A 26,507-nucleotide genomic window follows, 5' to 3' on the forward strand; every position below is an offset into this window, starting at 1 on the left:
AGGAAGAAAAACTGCTGACACATGAAACGATAACATGTGTGAGAGGAGGGAAGCCTGACTAACTGTATGGCTCCTTTTGCCAAGGGAGGGGCAGGTAGAGCTTATCTCAGCTACACACACACACACACACACACACACACACACACACACACACAGTTAGTAAATTTGCCATTAAAGACTTGAGTGTGTGTGTGTGTGTGTGTTTCTAGCAGGTGGGCGTGTACTAGAGAGAAAGTGCTTTCCCTTCCACCTGAGTGGTCACGCATGCGCAGGCTGCCCGGGGTCCCCACCTCTCTCTCTCTCGCTCTCCCTCTCTCTCTCCCTCCAGCGCGCGCACACTGACACGCGCCCCCCCCCCGCCGGTGTCAGTGTGTAGTTGGACTGCTGAGCGCGCGCTGCCTGTGGATGCGAGCAGGAGCCAAACTGGATCGGTAAATCTTGTTTTGTCGTAAAATTGGACATTTTCAAACGGGGGTTCCGCGCAGGAGCGTCCGCGCCGCTGGAGCCGTCCTCTCCGGTAAGTTTAGACGGGATCCACACGCCACACTTCATCCTCTCTCAGCCCTGTTGAGTTCCCTGTGACAGTCAGTTCGTTTTAGCGCTGCTCGGAATTACCTCTGCGTGTTTAACAAGCTGTTAAACTCGGTGACACTTCACTCCAAACCAAACTGCACTCAAATTTCCACTAATTCTTGAAATGAGACTAAAATCAGCCTCTCCAATAGCCCTATAGTGATATATACTGTGGTGTCTAAACTCTGTTATATTTCGGCTGAATATATGATACTTTATATGCGTATGAATGTGTCTGTGGTTTTAATCAGTATAATGACACTTTCAGATAATTTTCTCTCTCATGGCAGTGTTGTAATATTTCTAGAATTTTCCTCCAGTTTACTTTGATGTATTTACCTCAACAGTGAGGTTATTTATTTTAGCTCTTTGGTGCATCTATAGGCCACATAAATATTTATTCAGCAGTCCTATATGGAGCTGTTGTGCTGCTAGTCTGTTGTTTACTCTTCTGTGGTATTCTTACAATATTCATAGTATTTTTTGCAGTATGTTTGTGGTATTCATGTCCCATGATATTCCCACAGTTGTAGGTTGTTGTGTTTGAGGTCTTTGGTGTAGAGACCTACAGTTTGTCTTTGCTGTTCAGAATCATGTTTATTTATCTTGTGTTTATGGTGTTTATCTTCTACAATAGTGGAGTATTTTACCGATTTAATAGTGCTTTTTCTTTATCTAGTGGCTCTATAATATTTTAAACATGATTATATCATATCTTTGGTACTTTTTGTCCTGTATTATCGCTTTAGTGACTATAAATGTAATATTCACAGAATGATACTGAGAATCTATGGTGTTTAATCTGTAGTATTTCTCAAATTTTCCTAGAATTACTGGCAGTATCTGTACTTCTAAAGCCTTGGTTTTTGATATTACTATAATACTTCTACAGTTTCCCTGCAGTGTGCTTTTGGTGCTCATTACACTCATGGTCATATCACAGTGTTGAGCACTTTTTATTCTTTGGTATCTTCTTTTTAATGCAGATTTCTGCAGAGAAATAGAGAAGAACAATCTTCTCTGCAGGAGAAAATAAATGTCAGTTGAGTTGGAAAGTAAATAAAAGGGAGAAAGCGAGATGAAAGACATGCAGCTTTGAACCTGTGACACCTGTGTTTTATAAAGGCGTCATCAGCTTGTTATTCATCATCAGTAGTGAAAGTTTTTGTGGTGATTAATATTATATTTCCATTATAAGCCTCTTAGCCTCTCGTCTATTGTGTCTCCAGCTTCACTGTGACTGCTCCTGATCAAATAATCTTACTTTGGGGGGATTTTCTGATTATATTTATATTTCATTATGAAGGAACGTGCACATCGCAAATTGCCAGAGCCTGAAGTAAAGTGCTTATGTTCAGTCGGCTGTCAAAAAACAAACAAAACCACCATGTGTCGTTTATAATGAACAAGGAAGCAAGAAACATGTTTTAATGTTGAGCAGATACTCACAACACTTTTTTTTTATTATTTCCACCAATCTGCCGATGAATCAGTCTACTTATTTGAGTACTAATCTGCATTGTACTGTAGGTCGTCTGTACAAGCAGCTTTACAGCACCTCTAGTGGCCGTAGTAAATATGACAGGAGCAAAGGACGAAGTCAGGTGACGTAATATAAGCAGCAACAAAGTCTGCATTAAGGGATATTGGGGTGAAACAAAGTGTAATGTGAAACCAAAAGTTGATTTTGACCATGTTAACGTTACGTTACGTTATGTTGCGTTGTATTTAGTGGTTATTTCCGGATAGATGACGTTATGTTACGTTTCATTTGTACTAAACCTAATCAAGTAGTTTTGATGCCTAAACCAAACCAAACTGCTGCCCTCTGACAACATGAACCACCAAATTAACCAAACATTAACCACATTTTTTGATTGAAACAATTAATTGACTGAACTAATAGTTGCAGTTGGTAATGGGCCTATTTTGTCATTCGGGTATGAGGATGTTGGATTAACTGCATGCAGAATCACACACTACGGTCTATTTGCAGAGAGAAAAGTGTGTTTTTCTACATTAGTATTTTGCAGGTTTTTTCAGTCCTCAGGCTGTTAAAACTCACTTATGTGTCAACATACAACTCAAACTCACCTGCATGCAGGTCACAGACAGAACTGTGTCATTGTCACTGAGAAAACCATGAAAATATGGTCATTAATAACTTGATTAGCTTAATCTTATTCATCCGTGCAGTTTTGGTGGTCATGTAGATGCTACACATCTTTTATAACCTTTGATTTATAAACATTAACCTAATGCTCATGTCAAGGGTGTGTGTTGCTCAAGGGTGGATCAGCTGCTGGGGGATTAAACCTGTAACTTGTTTTCTTTTTTAATTTAAAAAATGTGCTTCCTTACTAATAACACTGTTTCTTTGACTGTTTGCCAGGGAGACATTGCCACACCAGGCTGCAATCAGAAATCGATTAATTTAATTATGTCTTGCTTGCTGGGACACTTGTGCAACCTGATCTTTGATCGTTCCTGAATCTTTGTCCTCTGGTGAATTTGGCAAAAGTGAAATCAATCAAGCTGCGTTTATAGCAGTTTTTACAGCAGCTCATTCTGTATTTATGTGCCAACGGAAAAACCGGACACTTGCCTCTGCTGCCGGAGTTACTTTCACACGCTGTTTAATTAGAAAGTCAAACCTGGAAGAGAACCAATGAACAAGTCAATAATTTAAACTAACCTTGTGTCTGTGCAAAGTGAGGAGGGCAGAAGTCAGTGAAGAATACACAATCGAAATAGTATTTATGCACAGAAAGTTGAAATCAGAGGTCCTGGATTAATTTCTCTTCCAGTTTTCGGCTGATAAGGACTTTTCTGATCGACTAAATGAGCCTCAAACCATGAACCTCGCCAGACGTCATTGTTTTAGCTGCTAAATTAAACAATCGTGTCACTTATTTTTAGGAAAGTGTCATGTTTGACTGATTTTCTTTTCATCATAGACAAGCTGAGAGCACATAGCATATTTAATTACAGGGAATACTTTTTTCTCAGGATGGTGAAGTCATGACCTGCCTGACTGATGCTGATTAGTTAGTACTCGTTTCCTTTGTTGGTTTGTGTTGTTTGGGTTGGGTTGGATCTGAGTAGGTCTAAGTATGAGGAGTGTGATTGGATAGGGTAAAGATATCAGGGTAGGCTGCTCAGAGGCAGAGCAGGGCGGGTCATGACTTCACCATCTTTGGGAAAAAAACGTGTTCAGGAAACAGGAAAGGAGAAAGTTAACCAAGGTTCTGTTAGTGAAAAGAGTCAATTACTGAGAACTGAGAGACCTTAAATATGTCCGTCTCTTTGATTCATTAAATCATTCATTCCTGGATGGATCGTGATTTTTTTTCTCCAGCAGACAAATGTGTGTGTGTGGTTGTGTGTCCTCCTGGTTCTTCCCCCAGGCCTCCCAGCAGACTGTAGCCAGGCCACGGTGCTCTCTCAGCGGGTTGAGTGTTCAGCCTGACCCCCTGACCCGCCTGGAGCTCCGGTGAAGATGCCACAGGATGGCATTTTAGATACAAGAGGATGCTATTTGTGATTGTCTGTCTGTCTGTCTTAAGCTTTCTGTCGCCATGGTAACCCCAGAGACAAGCGATGCCCAGCCAGCCATTTGCTTTGCTCGAGCGTCCCTGACTGTAAAACACAGCGGTAAACTTAATCTCTCTCTCACTTCTTCTGTCGAAGAAAAAGAGCCATCAGTCGCTCAGTCGAGCCGTGGAAGAGATTTAAAGGATTTCTGCACTTTTTAACACTTTTTTTGGCACATCAGAGCCGAAAAACGCAGCCAAATCTTCTGTGTTTTTCATGCTAATGTTGTTTAAAAAGCAGTTCAGATGCTTTACTGAGCCACATCAATGTGGGGGGTCGTCGCCCCCCCCCATTACCATCACAACACACACACACACACACACACACACACACACACACACACACACACACACACACGTGTTTACTGTTGTTTGTCTGGTAAATAAGAGGTCTTCTCCTCCTCAAGGAATTTCACTGGAGTTTCCAGGGTGACGGTGTATTTGTGTCCGTTGTGTCCAGCACCTGTGATTCTGGACAGTTTTTGGATACACTTTGAAATAGTTTCTGGAAGCAATTCGTACATTGTTTTTTAGATAGTTGCTGGTGATTTCAGGAGAGATTCTCGGATGGTTTCTTGGATATTTATTTCTTATTTCTCAGTAGATTTATGGATGGTTTTTTTTGGATTGTTAGGTAGCTTGTTTACTGGTCATTTCTATTTCTCAGGAGATTCTTGGGTGGTTTCTTCTTCTATATACTTGGACATTTCTGGATACATTCTGGATGTTTTTTTCAATGTTTATAGCTCATTTTTTTAGTAGATTCTTGGAGCTTTTCTTAGATATTTCTGGTCATTTATGCATAGATATGTGGCTAGTTTCTTAGTTGTGTGTTGGTAATTTCTCAGCAGATTCCTGGGTAGTGTCTTGGATTTTTATTGGTTATTTTAGAATACATTCCATGAATGTCTTCTTTGATATCTTTTGGTTATTTCTCAGAAGATTCTTGGATGTTTTCTTAGTTTGATGTAAGTTTTTTTTCTACCTCTGGAACAGTTCCTAGATATTTTCAGGATAGCCTGTGGAGGGTTTTTGACTTGTATGCATTTTCAGTCATTTTCTGGAAAACTGTATGCTCTTGTTCTGCAGCCTGAACCTCCTATATTCAGTCTGACAGTGTGCAGTCTGCTGACCAGCTGCTGTAATCCTCAGACTGAGGCGTGAGGAGATCTGTCACTGTTGGAGAAAGTGTGGAAGCTAATCTGCACACTGCTGAGTAACAACCAGCCTGTAAACCCAAAGAAATCACAAGAGAGAGAGAGAAAAAAATGAATTTAAAGCCTGCTGTGACTCATATGTTGCTGTCTGGAGCAGTTGCTCATCTAATTCAGCCTTTGGAGCTCCAGTAACAGCTTCAGTGTGATGCTGTCAGGTTGTTTTCAGACGTTTCTGTGCTGACAAGGTGTCAGAGATGTTATTATAGTAATAATTCATCGAAATGCGTGTTTCTTTTCTCTCTCTGCCTGCTGTAACTGATGGTCTTCTGATTGAGTTCTTTCTTGCAGCCCAGGAGTGACAAATTTTATGTTTATAGTTTGTTTTAATAATCAGAAAAAGGAGTCAGTCTTTTTTTTTTTTATAATGGCTGAACAGTCGGGTTGGGTACCAGGTTTGGCCCAATGGATGATGCCATCATCCACTGTGACCATTGAGCTGCACCCACATCACAGCTTATTTAGTCACTGTTTACAGCCCAGTGAAAGCATGAATTTAGGGGCAAAAAAAGTTATTTTATTTTGTAAATTTCAGTTATTTTTGGCTTTATTTCTGCAGCACCTAACAGAAATACAAGAATGATATCATCGTGCATCGCAGTGTTTCGTTCTATGACAGTTTGGTAGATATCACCCAACCCTACTGGGTACCGTTCACATTTGGACTGATACTGATACCGGTGCCTGGAACTGTTAAATTACCACTCTGTGGTGTGTATAGACATTTACATATTACACATACACACATTTCAGAAGTGTTGAAATCTCAAATGAGAAAGAGACGACAGACCGTCTGTAAGGAGACGCAGCAGCTAAGCAGCTGACGATGTCGCAGAACAGCCGTAAACTTTCCAGCTCTACATGCTAATGTTAGCCAGCTGCAGACTGCTGCTCACAGACTGACAGTTAAAATCTCACCTCCTGTTCTGGCTGCAGAATAAACAACCTGTGTTGATGTGTCTCCTCAAATAAAATAGTATTTAATGAATATTTGAATTGGCAGGTCAGACCCTAGAAAACATCTCTACCGGTAGCTAATATTAGCAAAATGCAAGCCAACTAGCTAGATTAGTAAACAATGATTGTTGCATTTATATACAGAATATTTAAAAATGATCTCCGTCTCTGACTGTATAAGAGCGTCACCTGCAGAAACTGTATGAACAGATCGTGGTCAGATGGGACAGTGAAGGAGGATCTGAGCGTCTCTCCGTCCACAGACATTCGTCTCAGGCTGGAAACTATCTGAACTCAACCTCAGTGTCAACCGCCGCGGATTAGACACGACGGTCTGAGTGTCTCGTTTGTCCTCTTTCCTTCAGCAGAACGAGCAGCAAACCAGCACTTATTTTGTCCCCGACTCACCAGTTTGGATCCAGAACTTTCTTCAGTTTCATATTAAAAAGCCAATAAGCGTTTTTTTTCCGTCGAGTCACTGGAGAAACTTCAGCTCTGAAATCGCAGCTGCTGGATGTTGGAAAAAGCATTAAGAAGACTGACAGTGCTGTCAGCAGCGAGTTGATCGTGGTCAGGCTGGTTTTGTATGTTTCAGCCCTTTTGCTGCAGGTCAAATAAACCAGAAACCCCTTTGACATCAGTCCTTATGGTCCAGACAGGTTTTCACTGTGGTGATTAGATATTTTTAAGACTGGAGAATGTGGACACTCAGTGGTTTATTTTGAGGTGTTTTGTCTTATTTAATTGAGCTGGAGGCGGTTTCACACAACGTCCTTCATCAGCTTCCTGTGTTCACCGTCCTCTTTGTCTGAGACACACCTGTCGACTGCTGAGTCACCTGAAAACTTGTGCAGGTGACAGTTTTGTGACTTAGAACAAATGAACACTTTGCACTTTTATTAGTTTAGACAGGTGTGTAAGACGGGGGGGTGAGTAGATCAAAAAGTTGCTAAAGGACTCCCGACAGTGTCTAACTTACATTATATTTATTTGCAATGTTTCGTACCAAAAAAATCCAGAAAATATTTAGTATATAGGGGAGTCCTAGTGCAGTTTTGTGACTTTATTTTTCTTGTAGTAAACTTATTGTCCCCACCCTGTCTGTGTGGCTCTTAGCTTTGGTTTGAAAATATTTAACAGCACCTCATAAATCAGTTTTTCTCTGCAGCTGGACTGCTTTGGCAGGTCTGCTAACCAGGGCTGCACAATTTTATCAAAATCACAATGTGGCTTTTCAAATCACAGGAGGTGCAATATTTGTTAAAGACAAAAATGTGTGTTAAAAGCTTTTAAGACAGAGATATCATTACCTTTAATATCACAAATGCAATATCAGTCAAAATAATTGCAATTAGATTTTTTTTTCAAAATTGTTCGGCCCTAGTTTTGCAGCTCTGTTTTCCTGTGAAACCTCAGACCTTCAGTTGGTATAAAGATGAATATATCATGACTGAATTTTGATTTTTGGGTGAACTATCCCTTTAAGTAAACGATCTGAGTACCACTGATGGCCATCCGTGCCTGAAGTAGATGCAACGTAACATATAGATAAAAACGTAGCTTTATTTATATGTTTTTGTGGGTTTTTTGGAGAAAAATGTTTGTAAAGTTTTAAAAGCTCTGGCTGACATCACTTCCACATGAGCTTTGCTTCATTAATCTTCTCTTGTGTAATTAGATCTTATCACCTGGCATGAGTCATCATTAGTCCTGTGTGTGTGTGTGTGTGTGTGTGTGTGTGTGTGTGTGTGTGTGTGTGTGTGTGTGTGTGTGTGAGACAGAGGAGAGGTCAGATGAATTTGTAGTGTAAATATTTGTCTGTTCATTATTTCTCAAACAGGTTTGCAGCGACTCTTGTGCGAGTTTTACTGAACACTTTCACCTGCGGCCATGTTGGCTTCCCTGTCCGGCGCTTTGGTTGTTTGGTGGTTGCTGTAGTAACCAGAGACTCGCTAACCCGATCATCATCATCCAGAAGCTACCTCAAATTGCACATTTCTTCTGAACAACTTGGCAAATTTGTCACTAGATTCACAGACTTTTCAGACCATCTCAGTAATTTTATCTCTAAAATTATTGATTCATACATTTTTAGTTGGTTACATTTGATTAACATCCCTAATTAACGCAATGAGATTTTTGATAAATAATCATCAGTAATGTGGACATAATGAGTTAGTGACTTTAGACAAAAAACAGAACAGATAAAATAGTCAAAAATGACATCACTTTACTGTAATGCAGCTTTTAAAACCAAGAAAAAGATATATCATGATATCCAAAGTTTAAGATGATATCTAGTCTCATATCACAATATAATATATCGATATATTGCCCAGACATAGACACTTTTATCTGCCTGCATGATGTTAATTTGAAGCCATGCTGAGAACAAACAGTTGCTGAATACATCTGCAGACAAACCACAGTAATCCTGTTAAACCAGCTCTGTTCTTCTTCTTCTCTAACACACTGTTCTTCAGGCTGATTGTTCAGCTGACAGTTTACACATCTAAACTGTGTGTGTGTGTGTGTGTGTGTGTGTGTGTGTGTGTGTGTGTGTGTGTGTGTGTGGGGACAGTTTGTCAGGATAATCATTAGAGGAGGACAAAACATGAGGAGGAGGAAGATCAGAGGGTTTTCACGCACTGTCACTGTCAGTTACTCATCCACTCTTTCTGTCAGTTGGTCTGCAGCGTTGATCCTAGCTTTCTCTGCCTCTGTGCGTGCGTGTGTGTGTGTGTGTGTGTGTGTGCGTGTGTGTGTGTGTGTGTGTGTGTGTGTATCGAGGTCAGGGCGACACCGTGGAGGGAATGTGGAGCGGAGGCTGGAGGAGATGAAAATGGATGGATGTATGGAGGGAGGGAGGAAAGAGAGAGGGATCATAACTGGGTCGGTCGGCTCAGAGAGAGGCGAACTCGCTCTCGAGTGTTCCTCAGCTCAGGAGAATCACACCGTCACAGCACATTTCCCAGCATGCATCTGAAAACTGAGCCAGCCTTCAGCACTGTGTCACCCGAAGGTGTCGTTGCCAGACGAAAGTCGTGAAAGCATCTGGAGCTGATGTGAGAACTCGTGAGCCAATCGGGTCTCATAAATCTGAGCTGAAGAGTTTAACTGCAGCTGTTGATACTCGTTATTACAACAATGGAGCTGTAGTTACCAGGGTTGGGAGGATTACTTTAAAAATGTACTCTGATACAGTTACCAATTACCTCAAATGATTTGAGAATTTTTTATTGGAAAATGACTCAGAACAATGAATTGATTGATTGATTAATTCATTGTAGCTCTAAGTGTTTTATGTTCATTGTTAGGTTTATTAGTTTGTCCAACTGTTCCCTCCTTTGTTGTGCGCAATTTCTTGATTGATTGATTGATTGATTTAAAGACAAAAAAAATAGTGAAATTTCCACCCAGTGAAGCATGGTAATGAATTGTTTTTTATTTTAAAATTGATTGATCTGATCTTTTTTTTTATCGTGTAATAGAATTCAAGCATGCTATTTTATAGAAAATGGGTGATGAAATATGTATTGTGTATCAGAAGTAGCCTAAAAATATAAATATTGAGATTATTTATAATCAATACTGCACAGACCTGAACAACAGCAATAATAGTATTAATAGTAGTACTTGTAATTGTTACTGTGAAGTTCTACCATCAGTTAACCAATCGTAACCCTTTGTGTGAACCAGGTCAGGATTTTTGGCCCTGTTCTATTTTTACATTCCGAGTCGCGTGATTGGATGATGTCAGTGATGTCACGGTCCGTGGAGTTTGAGTCATCCGAACCTTTTGTTTAATAAAAACCTTTGAAGATGAGAGATGAGACAACATGGAGGCAGAGAAAAAAAATCCTGAAAAAATATCAGGAAGAGGCGACAGTGTGGTTCATATCAATAGTCTGACCTACACACACACACACACATACACACACACACACACACACACACACACACACACACACACACACACAGTGACCCTGATTTTGTTGTCTGCCAAGTAAACAAACTGTCATTGTTTGTAACCCGCTCTGTTACCACGGCGATCAGTAGCACTCTGGTTGCCACGGTAGCACATGGCAGCCCCACTCCCTGGCATCTGAAACACACACACACAGAGTCTTTGCATTCTTTTTCTACAAGGGAGAGAATGATGAACCAAACTCCATTAAAAATTCTGGTAATTTAGTGTTTTCTGTCTCTTTTTACCAAATGTTTAAAAACTGAAGAATTATATGAAAAACTTTCTGAAGCTTTAAGATGTGTTAATAAATTCAGCTGAACAAAATGTAGATATTTAAAAAAAAAAAAAATCTTTATGAAAAGGCTAAATCTGAACCAAAGTAACTTTTTGCTGTTGTAACACAAAAAGTAAAAAAAAAAATGTAAATCTGTTTTTAAAAACAAAAACAATTGTTGCAGTTGACAAATATTTTTATTATAGATTAATCTGCTGATATATGAATCAGTCTAAATAAATTGTGAAAAATGTAACATGTAAAAGGTAACATACTTTTTTTGTCCATCTAACAGGTAAAAACCCAAAGATTCTATTTTTGCTTGATAATTTATTTAAAAATGACTAATTCAATTTCTATTGATCAACTAAATGATTAATTGACTAATCATTGTAACTGTATTTAAGATGTTTGTATTCTGCACTGGCACAAACAAACAAATAACAGAAAATATATCCCTGCCAGTAATACTTAAACAACCGGGGAAACTTTATACAGTAAATAGATAAGAATATTTGTAAGAATTTAATTAAACTAAGATATAATGATATAAAATTGTAAGTTGACCACCTTTTCTTACATCTGTAATTTGACTTTCAATTAACATAAAGAACAGAAGGAGAACCACGTCCAAATTCCGAGTTCCCAATTAAACTAATCACATTTACACTGAAAACAGACAAACTTATGTAAAAAATAAAAAAAAAAACCTTCAGAATAAAAGTGATAAAAACAGGTGTTTTTCAGGATCAGATGTGAGACGAATTCATCAGCAGACCCAAGAAATTTAAAATAAATGTTAATTCATGTCTGATTAATCACCTGCTTTTCTCCAGGAGCAAAGCAACATAAAATTACTACATTTATAAATGGAGTTTGGAAGCAGTGGTCTTTCCCCAAATAAATAAATGGATCAGGAGTAATCAGGCCAGGACACACACACACACACACACACACACACACACACACACACACACACACACACACACACATTGTTAGCATGATTAAGTTGGAGGTTTGATGGAAGAAATCGGGCGATCACACAGAGATGTGAGATTAAGTTATGTAACACTCTTGCTCACACACACACACATACACACAGACACACACACACACACACACACACACACACACACACACACTCATCTCTAATTCATCAGCAGGAAGTGTATATCTTTGTCGACATGTATCCAGAACTTCACACAGGGGACTCAGTCCGTGTGTGTGTGTGTGTGTGTGTGTGTGTGTGTGTGTGTGTGTGTGTGTGTGTGTGTGTGTGTGTGTGTGTGTGAGTTTCAGTGTGTGTGTTGAATAATTAAGCAGTGCAGGAATTTAGTCCATGTTACCCAAATATGGACGTCCTGGTTCAAGTCATGTCTCTGTAGTGAAGTAAACAAAGCAGTCGAGCATTAATAAAATAAAGTTCTTTTTATTGTGAGTAGAACAGATAGAAATGTTTTTAACAAAGAAATATAATGAGAGGTGGAGGAGGAGTAAACAGGAGCTGATAGAAGTGACGTCATGACATCAACATTTTTTGATTGTTTTCCAGGAAATGACAGTTATCCATCCATCACTTTCCTGATAGACAGATAACTTTACTTAATGCTAACTGTTAGCTGCTGCTATGTGCAGCTGCCGTTAGCCAGTTAGCTCAGTTAGCCATGCAGCTAGTGGTCGTAGCAGGTAACTCTGGGGTGTTGATGTTTACACTTCTAGAACGGGAGTGTTTTCCAGCCCAGGGATAGGATCGCGAATTGCACAGCTAACTGAGCTAACAGCAGCTAAGATACAGTTAGCAGCAGTTAGCCGTTACTTTTGCAGCAAGTAAAGCTAGAGTTAAACTTGAAGGTTTATGGTTCAGAATTGAAATATTTCAGGGTAATTTTCTGTTTTATACAGTTAAATAATCACAGATAAACAGTGAATGAGCTCTCTCTGGTCTTTTTGTTCAAAACGTGACCTGGAGTCACAGTACAGACGACAACAGAACCACCTTTGAACAACAGGTGGTTTCACACTCGACTCGTGATGTTTGAGGTGTGAATGAAGTGTCTGTCTGTGTGTGTGTGTGTGTGTGTGTGTGCGTGCTTGTGTGTGTGTGTGTGTGTGTGTGAGGATGACAGTGATGAAGAAACGTGAGGCTGAAGCTGTTTGATCGTTCAGAGAAAACAAACACATCGAGTTTCAGTGGTGAAAAAAGACGACAGCAAAACACACATACATGACACAAAAGTAAATATTTAACATTACGTAAAGTTTTAAATGTTTAATTAACATTCACTTAATCACAAGACACACACACTTGAAAGAGTGGAGTCAGTATGAATAAAACAGATGAAGTCCAACGTGGTCGTGCGCCAGCTGGATTTTTCCGACTCATTCATCTCTCTGCAGGAGTCTCAGTGAACATTTAGCTGAACAGCTCAGTTCCTCCTCTGATATGATGAGTTATTATTTTTTTTTAAATAAATTATTTATTAAACTGAGGAGACACTTCCTGAGAAATGTCCTGGATAACTTTTCAAAGTGCAACTAAATTAAAATCAGGTCACTGCCTGCATGTTGCAGGGGGGCAGAAGCTCCAAAAATGTACTTTTTTCAGATTTTATTTTTGTGTTTTTGGTTCAGCAGCAGCTGAAATTAGCTTCAGAGGCAGTGTTAGAGGAATTAAATTATTTCCATTTTCTGTTGATTTCTCCTACTAAACTACATTTCAAAGGGAGATATTGTACAGCAGAAACAATTAGTCAAGTCATAAATTATTTGATTGACAGAAAACATCTGTAAACACTTTATTTTTTACATTTATATTTTTTATCATAATGTCATTATGTTGTCCTCAATGTTGTCATAACAAAGACATCTCAAACAATGTCATATTTGCATTAAAATTACATAATAGACTGAATGACACTTAATGATAACTGCCATAAACATTCATAAAAGCTCTTTCATGTTCATGACAGGTGTCATGACATGGTTATGACAGTCTTATGCACACCACAAGAAATAAATGAGATACAACGTGTTAATTAGTGAGCTTTAGAGATGCTGGTAAACAGATTTTTTTTACCTTTGGACAGAGCCTGTTTCCTGTCTCAATGCTAAGCTAAGCTAACCACCTTTAACATGGACTTAGTCTCTGTGACGTCACCCATAAGTCTCTGAAGAGCCGTTTTGAAGCTCTCAGCGTTGTGGCTCCAGGCATCGCCATCTTGGCAGCTCCTGACTCCGCTAACTCATATCTTATCAAAAAATGTGCAAAGAGGTGGAGGTCATCAGGAACGGGGATATTATCTGTAGAGACCAAATCTGTCCTTTTTTATCAGCCTGTAAACATGTTTATTTCTGCTATAAACTTGGTCATTTTAATATTGGAGTCTATGGGGATTGACTTGTGTTTGGAGCCTCAAGTGGTCATTTGAGGAACTGCACCGTTTGTCACTTCAGTGTCGGCATAATTTTTCAGCCCTGGAGGTTGGTGCTTGATTTCAACACAGTATTTCTTTAAGTAAGATGTTTTTTTCATGAACTTTTTCTTGATTTCTCTCCAGCTCTCCCATCCTGACCTTTGGATCTGACCTTTGACCCTCCAACGACCTCTGATGTTCCTTAAGCGATGACCCACCTTCATCTTCGTCACCACACCTGTCGTCATGGTCACCCATCAGCTCGGTGACCGACCCGTCCGCCACCAAACCCTCCGCCTCCCCTCTCTGCTCCCGTCCAGTCGGCCGCGGGGATGCATGTGATGGGCAGCGTCTCCCCGGCCAATGAGAGGGAGGGTTTCTCCCTCCAGGAGGGCGGCGTGGCCGTCGCCGTGCCGACATCTCCTCCCTCTCCTCCTCGTCCTCCATTGGGATTTGCTGATATCGAGGACAACCGGACGACACCGGCTCCCCCTCCTCCTCCACCTCCTCCTCCTCTTCTTCCTCCTCCACCTCCTCCTCCCATGCCACCCCTGCTTCCAGGGCTAGGAGACCCTGTAGGAGGCCTGAGGAAGAAGAAGAGAGTGAGGAGTTTCTTCTGGAAAACGATACCAGAGGATCAGGTAGAGCATTGTAATCACGTGTGTTTGTTGTTCTTTGTTGTAATATTAGTCCTGACCTGATTACTACTGATCCATTTATTGATTATTTGGACATGAGAAGTTCGGCTCACACATCTGATCTGGAAAAAAAGCTGCTGCATCAATAAAGTTTTGAGTTTTGAGTCACCTTTTTTAACCCGGGCATTTTGGTCACTTTCTTGAGCTGAATTTACTAGAACGTTTTTACTCTTCAGAATATGTGTGAACTATTTGTTTTTAGGTTTGATGCTTTTATTAAAAGAAATTAAAACTTTAAATTGACAGAATTTTCAATGGAGTTTGAGTTTCAAGCAAAATGGTGAAAAATTAAGATGTTCCAGCTCCTTAAATGCGAATATTTTCTGCTTTTCTTATTCTTCTTTGATCTTAAACTGTTTTAGACAAAACCAGACATTCGAAGCCATTTTTTTTCTGTGTGTCACAGGTGAAGGGGCGGGCCAACCTGTGGACTCAGGGCCGAGTGCAGCAGCAGTACCAGATCGACGTGCAGACCATCGAGGAGCTGTTTGGTCAGAACGACAGTCAATCAAATGAGAAAACCACGCCCAGCAGGGGAGGGAAGACCAGGAGCTCATTCAGAGAGACCAAAGAGGAGGTGTGTGCTCGCGTGTGTGTGTGTGTGATACAGGGTGGCGTGTGCTGCTGTTTGTTGAAGGTGTGTGTGGACAGTTTCCACCTGGGCTCTGACCTCCACCTGACACCTGCTCACCTCCACCCCTCTCTGTCCCTCTGCCTCTCTCTCTCTCTCTCTCTCTCTCTTCTCCAGGTCTCCATCCTGGACTCGAAGCGAGGGATGAACATCGGGATTTTCCTGAAACAGTTCAAGAGGTAAATCTTGTTTCGTGACTGTGACCACAAACAAACACTTTTAACCTCTGCTGAGATTTTTCACTGCTGCCTGAAGCAAAATATTTCCCTACTAACACATCAGAAAATAGTCTGATGTGTTCCTATAAATACCTGTTAGATGATAAATATATGACCCAGAAAGTTGTTTTATCAGAGTCTTCTTTTTTCTTAAGCTGAACACTAACCAGTTGGCTCTGCAGTGCCACAAAGAAAGAATTTCTTAAGGTCAGAGTTTAGTAGAAAATAAAGAAAGGGTCATGAGCAGTTTGCTGAGTTTCTCTATACTCTCCTCCTGGGACAACAGCAGTTAATTTCTGTGTTAGTGGTCAGAGTGATGTGAGCTGAATGTGACTCAGACGCTGCAAAGCTTCGATAAACCTTCAGTTCGTGTCAGTTATAGGAGTTTACACGTTCATGGCATCCTGTAGACCTGAATACCTGCTCCTGTCTGACGGAGAGGGTGTTGGCGTGATGTGTGTCCTCGCCCTCATCCAGGGGTGTTATGGGTAAACAGAGGTGGTGATGCTGACATGTTGTTCAAGGATGCAGGCACAGACGCTCATGACATGTGACTGGTTTCAAGTCACATTAGAGGAATAGGGTGAGGGAATGCTGAACAAGCTTACCCAGCCAGGGGCCCTCTGACCCCTCAGGCCCCTGGGCTTCACTTGCAAAATATCACTAAAAGATCTTAATAATCATTTGAAATATAATGCATTTGATATACCTATAATTATATAAACATATTTTAAAAAGAGAGGAGCAAAATGGCCACAAGAGGGCCATAACAACTACAAAGATGCAAAACAACCACACAGAGGTACAGACGAGCTACAAAGAGAAGAAAAACAACTACAAAGAGATGCAAAACTGCCACAAAGATACGCAAAACAGAGACGGCAACAAGAAAAGGGACACAAGGGGAAGCAAAACTGCAACAAAGAGGCACAAAAGACTCTTAAAACAACCACAAAGACACTCAAAACAACAACAAAAAGACACAAAATGGCCACAAAGACATGCAAAACAACTACTAAGAGATGCACACCTGCCACATGAAAATGCAAAACAAAGAGAAAACAGTGAGATGCAAAACTGCCACAAAGTGGCGCAAGAGGACCCCAAAGAGATGCAAAACAACTACAAAGAAACACAAAACAACTACTAAGAAACACCAAGGGGCCTTAAAACAACCACAAGGAAACGCAGAACAACTACAAAGAGATATAAAACTGCCACAAAGAGAGGCCAAACAACTAAAAGGCACAAAAAGGGCAACATGCAAAACAACCACAAGCAGAAACAAAACAGCAAGAAAGAGACACAAAATGTCCACAAAGCAATGCAAAACAACTACAAAGAGACACTGAACAACTACAAAGAGGTGCAAAACAGTCACAGCAAGACACAAGAAGAAAGAGGTGAAATAGGTGCAACAATGAGAGACAAAATGTCTAGAAACTTAAAACTGCCATTACAATTCTGTATTTCAAATGAAAATCTAGTCTGAGTCTGCTTACACAGTGGTTTGGTTTTGTAACTCCGAAGGAAGGCAGCGGGATCATCAAGTGTCCTGAGTGTGTTTGTGTTGTTTTGACAGCATCAATATGTTCAGACTGAGTGCTTTCCAAACACACTGTCAGACATACAGGCATGAGGGAGATGCAGAGAGAGAGTGACAGCTCTGTCTGAAGTAGAAACAAGAACAGAACCTCATGTTATATAAACTACGGCAGCGAGAATCAGTGCATCAACATTTCATCAATCATGGTGGCAGGACGGGAGGAGGACAGCGTTCAGAGAGACTTCAGGCAGATAATCAGTCTCAAACAATAAAATGACACCCTCGCCTCCATCTTTCCTCCTTCCTTCACTCCTCCGGTTTCGGGCTGCAGCGGGCTCTTACACTGGATGATCCTGACGTGATCCCAGACCAGATGGGGTATAAAACCCTCCAGGGTGTCAACGAGCAGCAGCAGCCACCCTGCAAAGAAAACTAATTTCTTGTATCTGTGATCTCAATTTGGCTTCTGGCTGTTTTTTGTTTCCCTTCAGCTGGTCTGAATCCATCAGTTCAGCAGAAACATATTCACATCAGTTATTTTCACACCCTGTGGAATTCAAATTATCCCTCAGAGCTGCTAAAGATCATTAACAACAAGCTTCTGATCTATTTCAGACACACACATGGTCTGTCTGTATGGGACTTAATTAATCTTTATTCTATAAAAGAAAAACTGAGAAAAATTGTTCCTGAACTGTCAAGACATTGACTTTAAAATTACCTAAACAGTGGAAATCCTCACATTTAAGAAGCTGGAAGCAGAGAATTATTAATATATTAATATTATAAATGCTTTAAAACAATTAATCAATTATTAAAATATTCAACTCATCAATTTAGCATAGATTTATTGCTGCTAATTAAATGTTCAATCTCTTCCTCCCTCAGGTCCAATCAGGCGATAGTAGATGATATTCACCATGGCAACAGTGAGCCTTACGGGGCGGAGCCTCTGAGAGAGCTGCTCAAACTGCTGCCGGAGCTAGAGGAGGTGACACACACACACACACTCACACACACACACACACACACACACACACACACACACACACACACACACACACACACACACACACACACACACACACACTTTAACGTCATCATGTTAGTATTTTCTTCATCTGTTTTTCTCTCCTGAAGGTGAAGAAGCTGAAGTCGTACCGAGGAGACGTCTCTAAGCTCTCATTGGCTGATTCCTTTGTGTACCTGCTGATTCAGCTCCCCAGGTGAGAGGCCGTGTTCTTATTACTGTAGTTTGACTGAGTTTTATTTCATTTAAATACAGCAGCACATTATGAAATAAAATTAAATATTGTAATAAAGGAGGAGTCGTCGTAGAACATTCTAACATGTTCACATCAGTTCTACCACTGGTTACCTGCAGAACTTGTTTTTGTTGTTCATTAGTTTCATTCACACAATGTGGTTTTTCAAACTGCGGTTTTTATGAGGCTCCCTGGAAGGCAAGCAGCCACACTGTGAGAGCTAACGGGCATTTTTATAAAGAATAAAGACTTAAAAACACACTGCAGAGGCTCTTCTTCCAGAACAAATGAAGCTTTATCGTTCAGAGGTTTTGGTAACAGCAGATGGGACATGAAGCTGATGGGCTGATGGGAAATGTGCTCTTAATTTGGAGAATACCCAACATGCACTCTGGTTTACAATTAATTTATTTATGGTTTGAGTTAATACACAACATAGTTACATGTGTACATAGATAGCATGGGACCATTCTCGTGTGTTTGTTCCCCTTCCTTGTCACTTTCTCATGAGTTACCCTCATATATAAAATATGGGATTACTTATTTATTTTCCTCTCTGTACAGTTACTCAGTCCGTATTGAGTCCATGCTGTTGAAAGAGGAGTTTCCTGGAGTGAGTGAGGCCATGAAACGAGACATTAAGATCCTTCGCACAGCCACCAAAGGTAACAACATCTGAACATCTGTACACAGATCTCTGCATGGATCCGGTTTAGGCAACAAATCTGTCAGAAAATCCCTCAAAAGACCAAAACCAACACTGAATGTGTCTGCTTAAAGTTTTGTAAATGTATCAAATCTTGAAATATCTCATTCTGAATCACCAAAATAAGTTTAACCAAAATAAAGTGTAAAATATTAATTGTTGATTAAGGCATGAGCTAAATTATTGTTATTATTATTATTATTATTATTATTATTATTAATACATAAACTTGAGTTTTGTCTCATTTTCTTCTGCTTTTAATAAGAGCTAGCTGAATGCATGTATTACATGTTGGACGCACAATACATGTATTTATTGCCAATCTTAGCTAGCTTGCTAACAATTCTTGTTTCCTCCAACTTGATGTCTCACCTTGTACTTTCCGACTGGCAGGTATTTTTTGTTTTTCAGTTGGCACCTGCTCTGTTGTAGAACTTTAATCGGGCCTGAAAAGTTGAGCCCGAAAAGGCCCAAGCCTTACAAGCTTCTGTCCGAACCCGACCCGCACCCGTTCCTCATTAGCATATATTTCAGCCCGAACGGGATTACAGCCCGACATTTTTCTTAACAAGCCTCCCTCTATGTACCAAACAGCAGGAGTTGACAGTGATAATACATGGGGGGACTTTGAATTGGAAACACTAAAAATTGGGAGAAAAATGACCAGACCCATGAAATATGTGAGAAATACGGCCCGACCCGACGCAAACCCGTCAGATTCAGACACACATCTCAAGCTCTACTCTGTAGCCCTCGAATTGAAAGTGATTTCATTTTTTTTGTTTTTTGAAAAAAAGTTCATAAATCCTTAACCTGACAAATAAAAAAATAAAATTTTAGGAAACTGAATGTTTTTAATGCTTTTGTTGCTGGTGTGACAGGGCCTGTAGATAAAGTCGTGTATTTGTCATTTCACAAAATACAGAATAACACCAGATTTACCTCTTTAAAAATGTCAAATTTCAGTGGGTTTTTTTTTGTTTGTTTGTTGTTTTGTTTTCCATCGTTTTTTTATGCAAAATGAGACGCCAGCTTCATAAAACCTGCAGTCAAACACTTTATCAAACAGTCTCACACCCTCAGACAATACAAACTAACACCTGGGATATTTTTAGCTCTGTGTGTGTGTGTGTGTGTGTGTGTGTGTGTGTGTGTGTGTGTGTGTGTGTGTGTGTGTGTGTGTGTGTGTGTGTAAAGTTGATAACTGTTAACTAACCCTCTACATGCTAACACTGTCACTGACACCACACACACACTCACACACTCTGCTGCACACAGGGATTTTTAGGATTATAAGCTCCTTGTTATCTTTTTTTTTTTTTTTACTGTGTGTTTGAAATGTTTTCCACTTTATTTCTGTTTGTATGTCTCTTTCATTTCTCTGATCTGTTTCCACCTGATGGTTTTCAGCAGTTTGTTTGTTTGTTTGTGTACTGATGCAAAATAAAGACTTCTCCTCCTCCTCCTCCTCCTCCTCCTCCTCCTCCTCCTCCAGAGTTAATGTGTTGTGAGGAGCTCCATGCTGTTCTCCACCTGGTGCTGCAGGCTGGAAACATCCTCAACGCTGTGAGTCAAACAAACTGCATTCATGAATAATTAGACGAGAAACAAAAAGCTGGACCACAAACTGTTCAGTTCAACCCTTTACACACTGTTTTCCTCTTTAATTTCCACTCTGATCCTCCGCTGTCTGCCAGTGTCATTTGTGTTCTGTAGCATCTTCTTAAATATTGAAACATGTTTTTTTGTAATAGAAATATTCTCTCTATCTTCTGCATCATTTTGCACTTCATCTTTTGAAACGTATGACTTTTAAAAAGGTTTTGTGAGTTTGAACATCACACGATGGTGTGATTTTTGCAAGAATCTGTTTTCTTAAGTATGTAAAAAAATATGATATGTAAGCCGGGACATTTCTGCAGCACAATATTTAATTTAAAATGGTACTTTCACACACATTTTGCATTTAGCACATATTGCGCCTCCTGTGATTTGAAAATCGCCGTTGGCCATATTGCAGTTTCGATAAAATTTTGATTAATTGTTCAGCGCTAATATGTTTTGCATGTAAAATAGCAAAAGTAGCAAAATAGCTATTAACTGCATAAATGTAGTGGAGTAAAAGCGCAAAACTTTCCCTAAAATATGGTCGAGTAGAAATATAAAGTAAAGTACATGTAACTTAAAACTAGTTGAGTAAATGTACTCAGTTACTTTCCACTGCTGGACATAAGGAGGGTTAATATTTTTTTCTGACTGCATCTATAAAGATAATTGTGCTAAAAACTGAAGAGGATTTATGTCTAATTTCTGTGCTCTGTGTGTTGTTATGTTGTGTTGCATGTGTTGTTTTGTGTCTGGTGTGTTGTTGTTGTTGTTGTTGTTGTTGTGTGTGTATGTCGTGTGTGTGTTGCAGGGAGGTTATGCAGGAAACGCAGTCGGCTTCAAGCTGTCGTCCCTTCTGTCTCTGGCTGACACCAAGGCCAACAAGCCGGGCATGAACCTGCTGCACTTTGTCGCTCTGGTCAGTAACCTGTGTGTGTGTGTGTGTGTGTGTGTGTGTGTGTGTGTGTGTGTGTGTGTGTGTGTGTGTGTGTGTGTGTGTGAGAGAGAGTGTGTCCATGAAATCAAAAAATGGTGATAAATATTAAACGGTGGATTAAAAAAAGACTTTCTCCTCTTTCAGGAAGCCCAGAAAAAAGACGACAAGTTGTTGGAGTTTCCTCTGAAGTTGAGTCACGTTCAGCCTGCAGCCAGGTCAGACTTCATGTTCACATTAAACACTGACAATAAAAACTACATTTCCCATTAGTTACACACTTTAATTCTGTAAATTAAGACTACATATCCCATCATCTTCGTGTTCCTCCTCCTAAATACATTGACAAAATAGAGACATTACTTTGTTTGCTCTACTTTTGTTTCTCTCATGTGTCTCATTATTTTAATGTTTTTCTTTCTTCAGAATCTCCTTGGAAACGCTGGACGCTGACCTGCATTGGCTGATGACTCGCACGCGCTCAGTAGAGGAGAATGTCCAGAGAGACACGGAGCTGCTGCAGCAACTGGACAACTTCCTGCAGGTGACACACACACAGTGGTGGAAGTTCTCAGATACTTTACTTCAGTGAAAGTACCAATACAGCCTTGTGTTTTTGTTGCTAAATTGTTTTGTTTTTTTTTGTTTTTTGTCCCAGTCGGCCACGTCGTCTCTGTGCTCGCTGCGCAGCGGTCGGCAGCAGCTGAGGAGGGAGGGCAGCGAGCTGATCGACTTCTTCTGCGAAGACAGAGAGACATTTAGACTGGACGACTGCTTCAGCATCTTCAACACCTTCTGCTCCAGGTTCACCGCTGCTGTCAGGGTACGATACGATCTGCAACGATTAGTCCATTAATCAGTTAGTCAGTTGAAAGAAAATGAATTGTCAACTATTTTTATAATCGAATAATCATTTTTTGAGGAAAAAAGTGAAATATTTGCTGGTTACAGCTTCTTAAATTGAGATTTGTCCCTTTTCTTTGATGCAGTACATAAAGATTGTTTTGGTTTTGGACTGTTGGTTGGACAAAAGAAGCAATTTTAGCTAACTTTTGATTGTTTATATTGGGCTGCAACTAATGATAATTTTCATTATGTATCAATTTGCTGGTTATTTTCTTGATTCATCTATTGTTTGATTTGTAGAACATAAAATAAAAATCAGAAATCATGTCACAATTATCCCCAAAGTGACTTTTTTTTACACCCAACAGTCTAAACCTCAAAATTGTTTTGTTTACTTTCATTAAAGAAGAGAAAAAGCTGCAAAGTGTCGCTGAAACACTGAAATGTCTCAGGGATTTTTGCACCATTTATTAGTTTTCAGAACAGTTGGTGATACTTTTTTGATAACTGATTAATCTTTAAGCTCAAATTTTATTTTTAGTGTTTTTGGTAGGTTTTTCTCACAATTCTTCATGTATTTAAAGTTCTTCATATGGTTTGTATGTAAAATCTCATTTTGTTCTGTAACTAAAGCTGTCAGGCAAATGTATGCAGTGGAATAGAAGTAGGAAGTATCATGAAATGTGAATTCACATGGTATGAACTTTGTCACTTGCATATTTTAAAACACAGCTGATCTCTGCTGCCAGCTGGTGGTCAAAGAGAGATACAGCAGTTAAGTGGTGAAATAATGATGGCAGAGAAAAGACGTAAAAGTCACTCTTCTCTGTCCGTCTTTATCTCTGAAGGAGAACCTGGAGAGGGAGGCGAAGGAGGCAGCCCGTCGCCGGCGGATACAGGAGCTGGAGGAACAGAAGAGGCACTCCTGGGCCGGGGGTGAGGAGGTAGGAGGAACACACAAACAACCAGGGATGTTAATAACCCATAAATGAAACTGAATTTTGACCGATTAAGTAATTAATTCTAATTACTACTGTCTGATTCTGTTGTAGGTAGGAGGAGCCTTCGGGTTGCGGTGCAGCAGCGAGACAGACATGTCAGCTGTCATGTCACGACACAATGACGCCGGGCTGCTGGTGGAGTTTCTGAGCCCTAAGCCCCGCCCCAGATCACCCCTAAACAGCAATGCCCTGGGACGCTCGGGGAGCTTACGACGCTCCCGAAACTCTCCATCCAGCTCGCCTTCTCTTGCTGCTGAACGCGAACTGAGCACGCTCCTGGGGATGGCGACCCCTGATCAGAAAGAGGCAAGGACATCTTTCTTTCTTTCATCAGCCTCACCTGAACCGGGGCTCAGAAGTCCAGGACTATCGCCTCAGACTCGCCCGCGAAGTCCAAGAGTCACAATGTTCAGCTTCCCCCAAAACCAGCAGCCTCAAACCTGCAAAAGTGCAAACCATACAACCGCCACTTACCTCAGCTCTGATGCTACCCAGACTCGATTAAACACCATCAATTCTACAAATAAAGTTACAATCAAACCTACCTCTGATGCAAACCAGCAATCTGACCACAACAACAATGGAAAAGATCGACTCGGACTGGGTGTTATCAGCCAGGGAACACTTTCAGACCATCAGACTCAGTCTGGTTTGAGAGGGGAACTTTCTAAAGCTGATCAGGATGTTAGCAGAAGGATCGCCTGCAGTGATGAGAAATTTGATCGCAGCACTGCTACGACAGGCAACATGTCTGTGGTTTTAGAGAAATGTACACTGGTGCCTGAGCTGAAAGTGTTCGATAAGGTCACCACCCAAAGGCCTCAAACCAGTCACCTCCATGGACATCACCAGGACGATGTGGTGATCACAGACCTGGAAGAGGAAGGAGCTGACAAATCCAAAGTTCAGAGTGGGAACACTGAAAAATCAGATGTGCAGATTTCTGAGACAAGCTCTTCCTCGTCACGGAAAGGAGAGGAAGACGAGGCACGAGAGGACAAGGTGGTTGTATGGTGCGTGACGGGCGTGTGCGAGGCAGTGGACGAAGTCAATGCACCTGCGCAAACTGAGACAGATCAGTGTGGAAGTGACAATCAGGTAGGGAGTCAGCAAGCTTCCTCTGCCCCAGCCAATCGCACGCCTTCAGAACCCCAGCCAGCCAACGAGAAGCCAGTGCCTGAACCCATCAGCAGCCAACCGGTGCCTGTCTCCCGCTCCGACGACCCCAGGTGGCACCCAGCCAGTGAAGGGCCTATTCTCACCGCAGTTGCCTCTGAGGACGCTGAAGACACAAGTATTCAATGTTCCACCAATGAGACAGTCCCAGAACTATCAACAGATGACAGAAATGAGACTTCCTGTCAAGCAGCTGATGAAAATCCAGAAGCAGCTTCCACCAATGGGAAAGCAGAACCAACAACTTCGTCCAAACCGTCCAACAAGAACCTCCCTACCTCTAAAACTCGACCCGCAACCCCAAACGCCTCCTCTGCCGCCAACAAACCCAAGCCTGTCCGCACCCTTACGAACTCTGAGAATCAGGGCATGAGGAGGGTTGTTCCCATCTCCAGATCCAACCGAGGGGCTCTGTCTCTGGGCAAACGTTCCGACAAGCCTCCTAGCAGCCAGCGGGGCTCCTCCAGCACCACAGCACCTTCTGGTCAAAACGTCTCCACCCTCAACAGCACCTCCCTGCGGCGAGGAGACAGGCCCTCAACCGCACCGTCATCCCGACGCTCCAGCATCAACAAGACGCCGGATCCCAAGGATTCGACGGACCACAAGGTTTCATCGGTCCGGGAGCAAAACCAGGATTTGCAACGGAAGCCATCCGTCCGAAAGCCTTTAACTAAACCCAGATCCCAGCCGGAGGAGAAGATATGTCGCTCCACGCTGCGGGCGCTCGCTCAAGGAAGTGGAGGAGGAGGGAGCGTCAGTGCCCCTGCTACTCCTTTGCACAAAACCACTACCACGTCATCATCACCGCTTCCAAGTTTTGCCCGAAGCACCGCCTCCTCTTCTTTCAGACGAACCCACACCACACTTGCTCCTCCTCACTCATCCTCCCCCAAGACCTCCTCCATCGCTCCACCCAGCACCTCCTCACCTTTGACCCGAACGGGCTCCATGAGGGGCTCCGCCACCTCCCGATCCTCAGATCTCCTCAACCCCTCCTCCTCCTCCGCCTCCCCACTGACGAGGTCTCAAAGCATCAGGGTACCTCCTCGCTCCCCGCTTCATGACTCGCTGGCTCCCCCTAAAGGTCACCGGCGGAACAACAGCGGCAGCTTCTCCGACAAGTCAACTCACTCTAAGGACTCTAGCAAGTCCACCAGGCCAAGCTGGAGATAACAGGAGCAATCTGAGGCTGCATTCCAACATGAAATCTAAGAAGTGTCTCCTACTCTGTCCTTTTTTGCAGGAGGTGGAGTCATTCCAATATTTATGTTGGAAGAAAGGAGGCATTCCTGAGCAAAAGTCTTAAAGTTTAGCAATTTTAAAGGAGGATACATTCCAATATGAAGCACTGACACTGTTGAGACTGAAAGGCTCCATTCCAATACAAATTCATCTCCTGTGTTTTCAAACTTAAAACATGCTGGTGGTAAAAGAATGCATTCCATTCCATGCACACAATACACTTTAGAAAGTGTTCATTATGTGATCTGGAAGACCACAGAGGCTGCATTCCAAGATGAAGAACAGTGAAGACTGTGACTGTCAAAATAAGAAATAAATTGCCAAATAAATTAATTAATACGTCATTAAATGCACCAAAAAATAACATTAAAAATAAAATGTGACAGAATAATATTTCTGTTTTGATTTGCTTCTGTATTTATTTAACTTTGTGTTAATTTACTTATTTATGTACTTTTCCCATTTATTTCCATTTATTTATTATTTTAATTATAAGTTATTTATTTTTTGTATATTATTTTACTTTGCATTTTGCCCCCCGTTTGCTTCTGTATTTATCTGCCTTTGTATCATCTATTGCATAATGAAGCAGAAATGCATCAAGAAATGTAAATAAATAAATAAATGAAAAATACACAAATT

The 26,507-nt window shown here is 41.0% G+C and overlaps 1 protein-coding gene across 1 annotated transcript; it reads left to right on the plus strand.

Annotated features, from left to right (window-relative positions):
* The first annotated feature begins 351 nt into the window (after positions 1-351).
* Positions 352-26,507, plus strand: LOC146305362 (uncharacterized). Its single transcript, XM_084712942.1, has 14 exons — positions 352-517; positions 14,139-14,635; positions 15,099-15,269; positions 15,441-15,502; positions 17,976-18,078; positions 18,228-18,313; positions 18,917-19,017; positions 20,554-20,624; positions 21,475-21,582; positions 21,745-21,815; positions 22,024-22,141; positions 22,256-22,420; positions 23,292-23,387; positions 23,496-26,507. Exons 2-14 carry the CDS (start codon positions 14,327-14,329, stop codon positions 25,794-25,796), a joined length of 3,762 nt encoding a protein of 1,253 aa, XP_084569068.1. The 5' UTR covers positions 352-517; positions 14,139-14,326; the 3' UTR covers positions 25,797-26,507.

The sequence above is a fragment of the Lutjanus erythropterus genome, chromosome 23 (assembly GCF_056507025.1).
Source record: "Lutjanus erythropterus isolate fLutEry1 chromosome 23, fLutEry1.hap2, whole genome shotgun sequence".
Lineage (NCBI taxonomy): Eukaryota > Metazoa > Chordata > Actinopteri > Lutjaniformes > Lutjanidae > Lutjanus > Lutjanus erythropterus.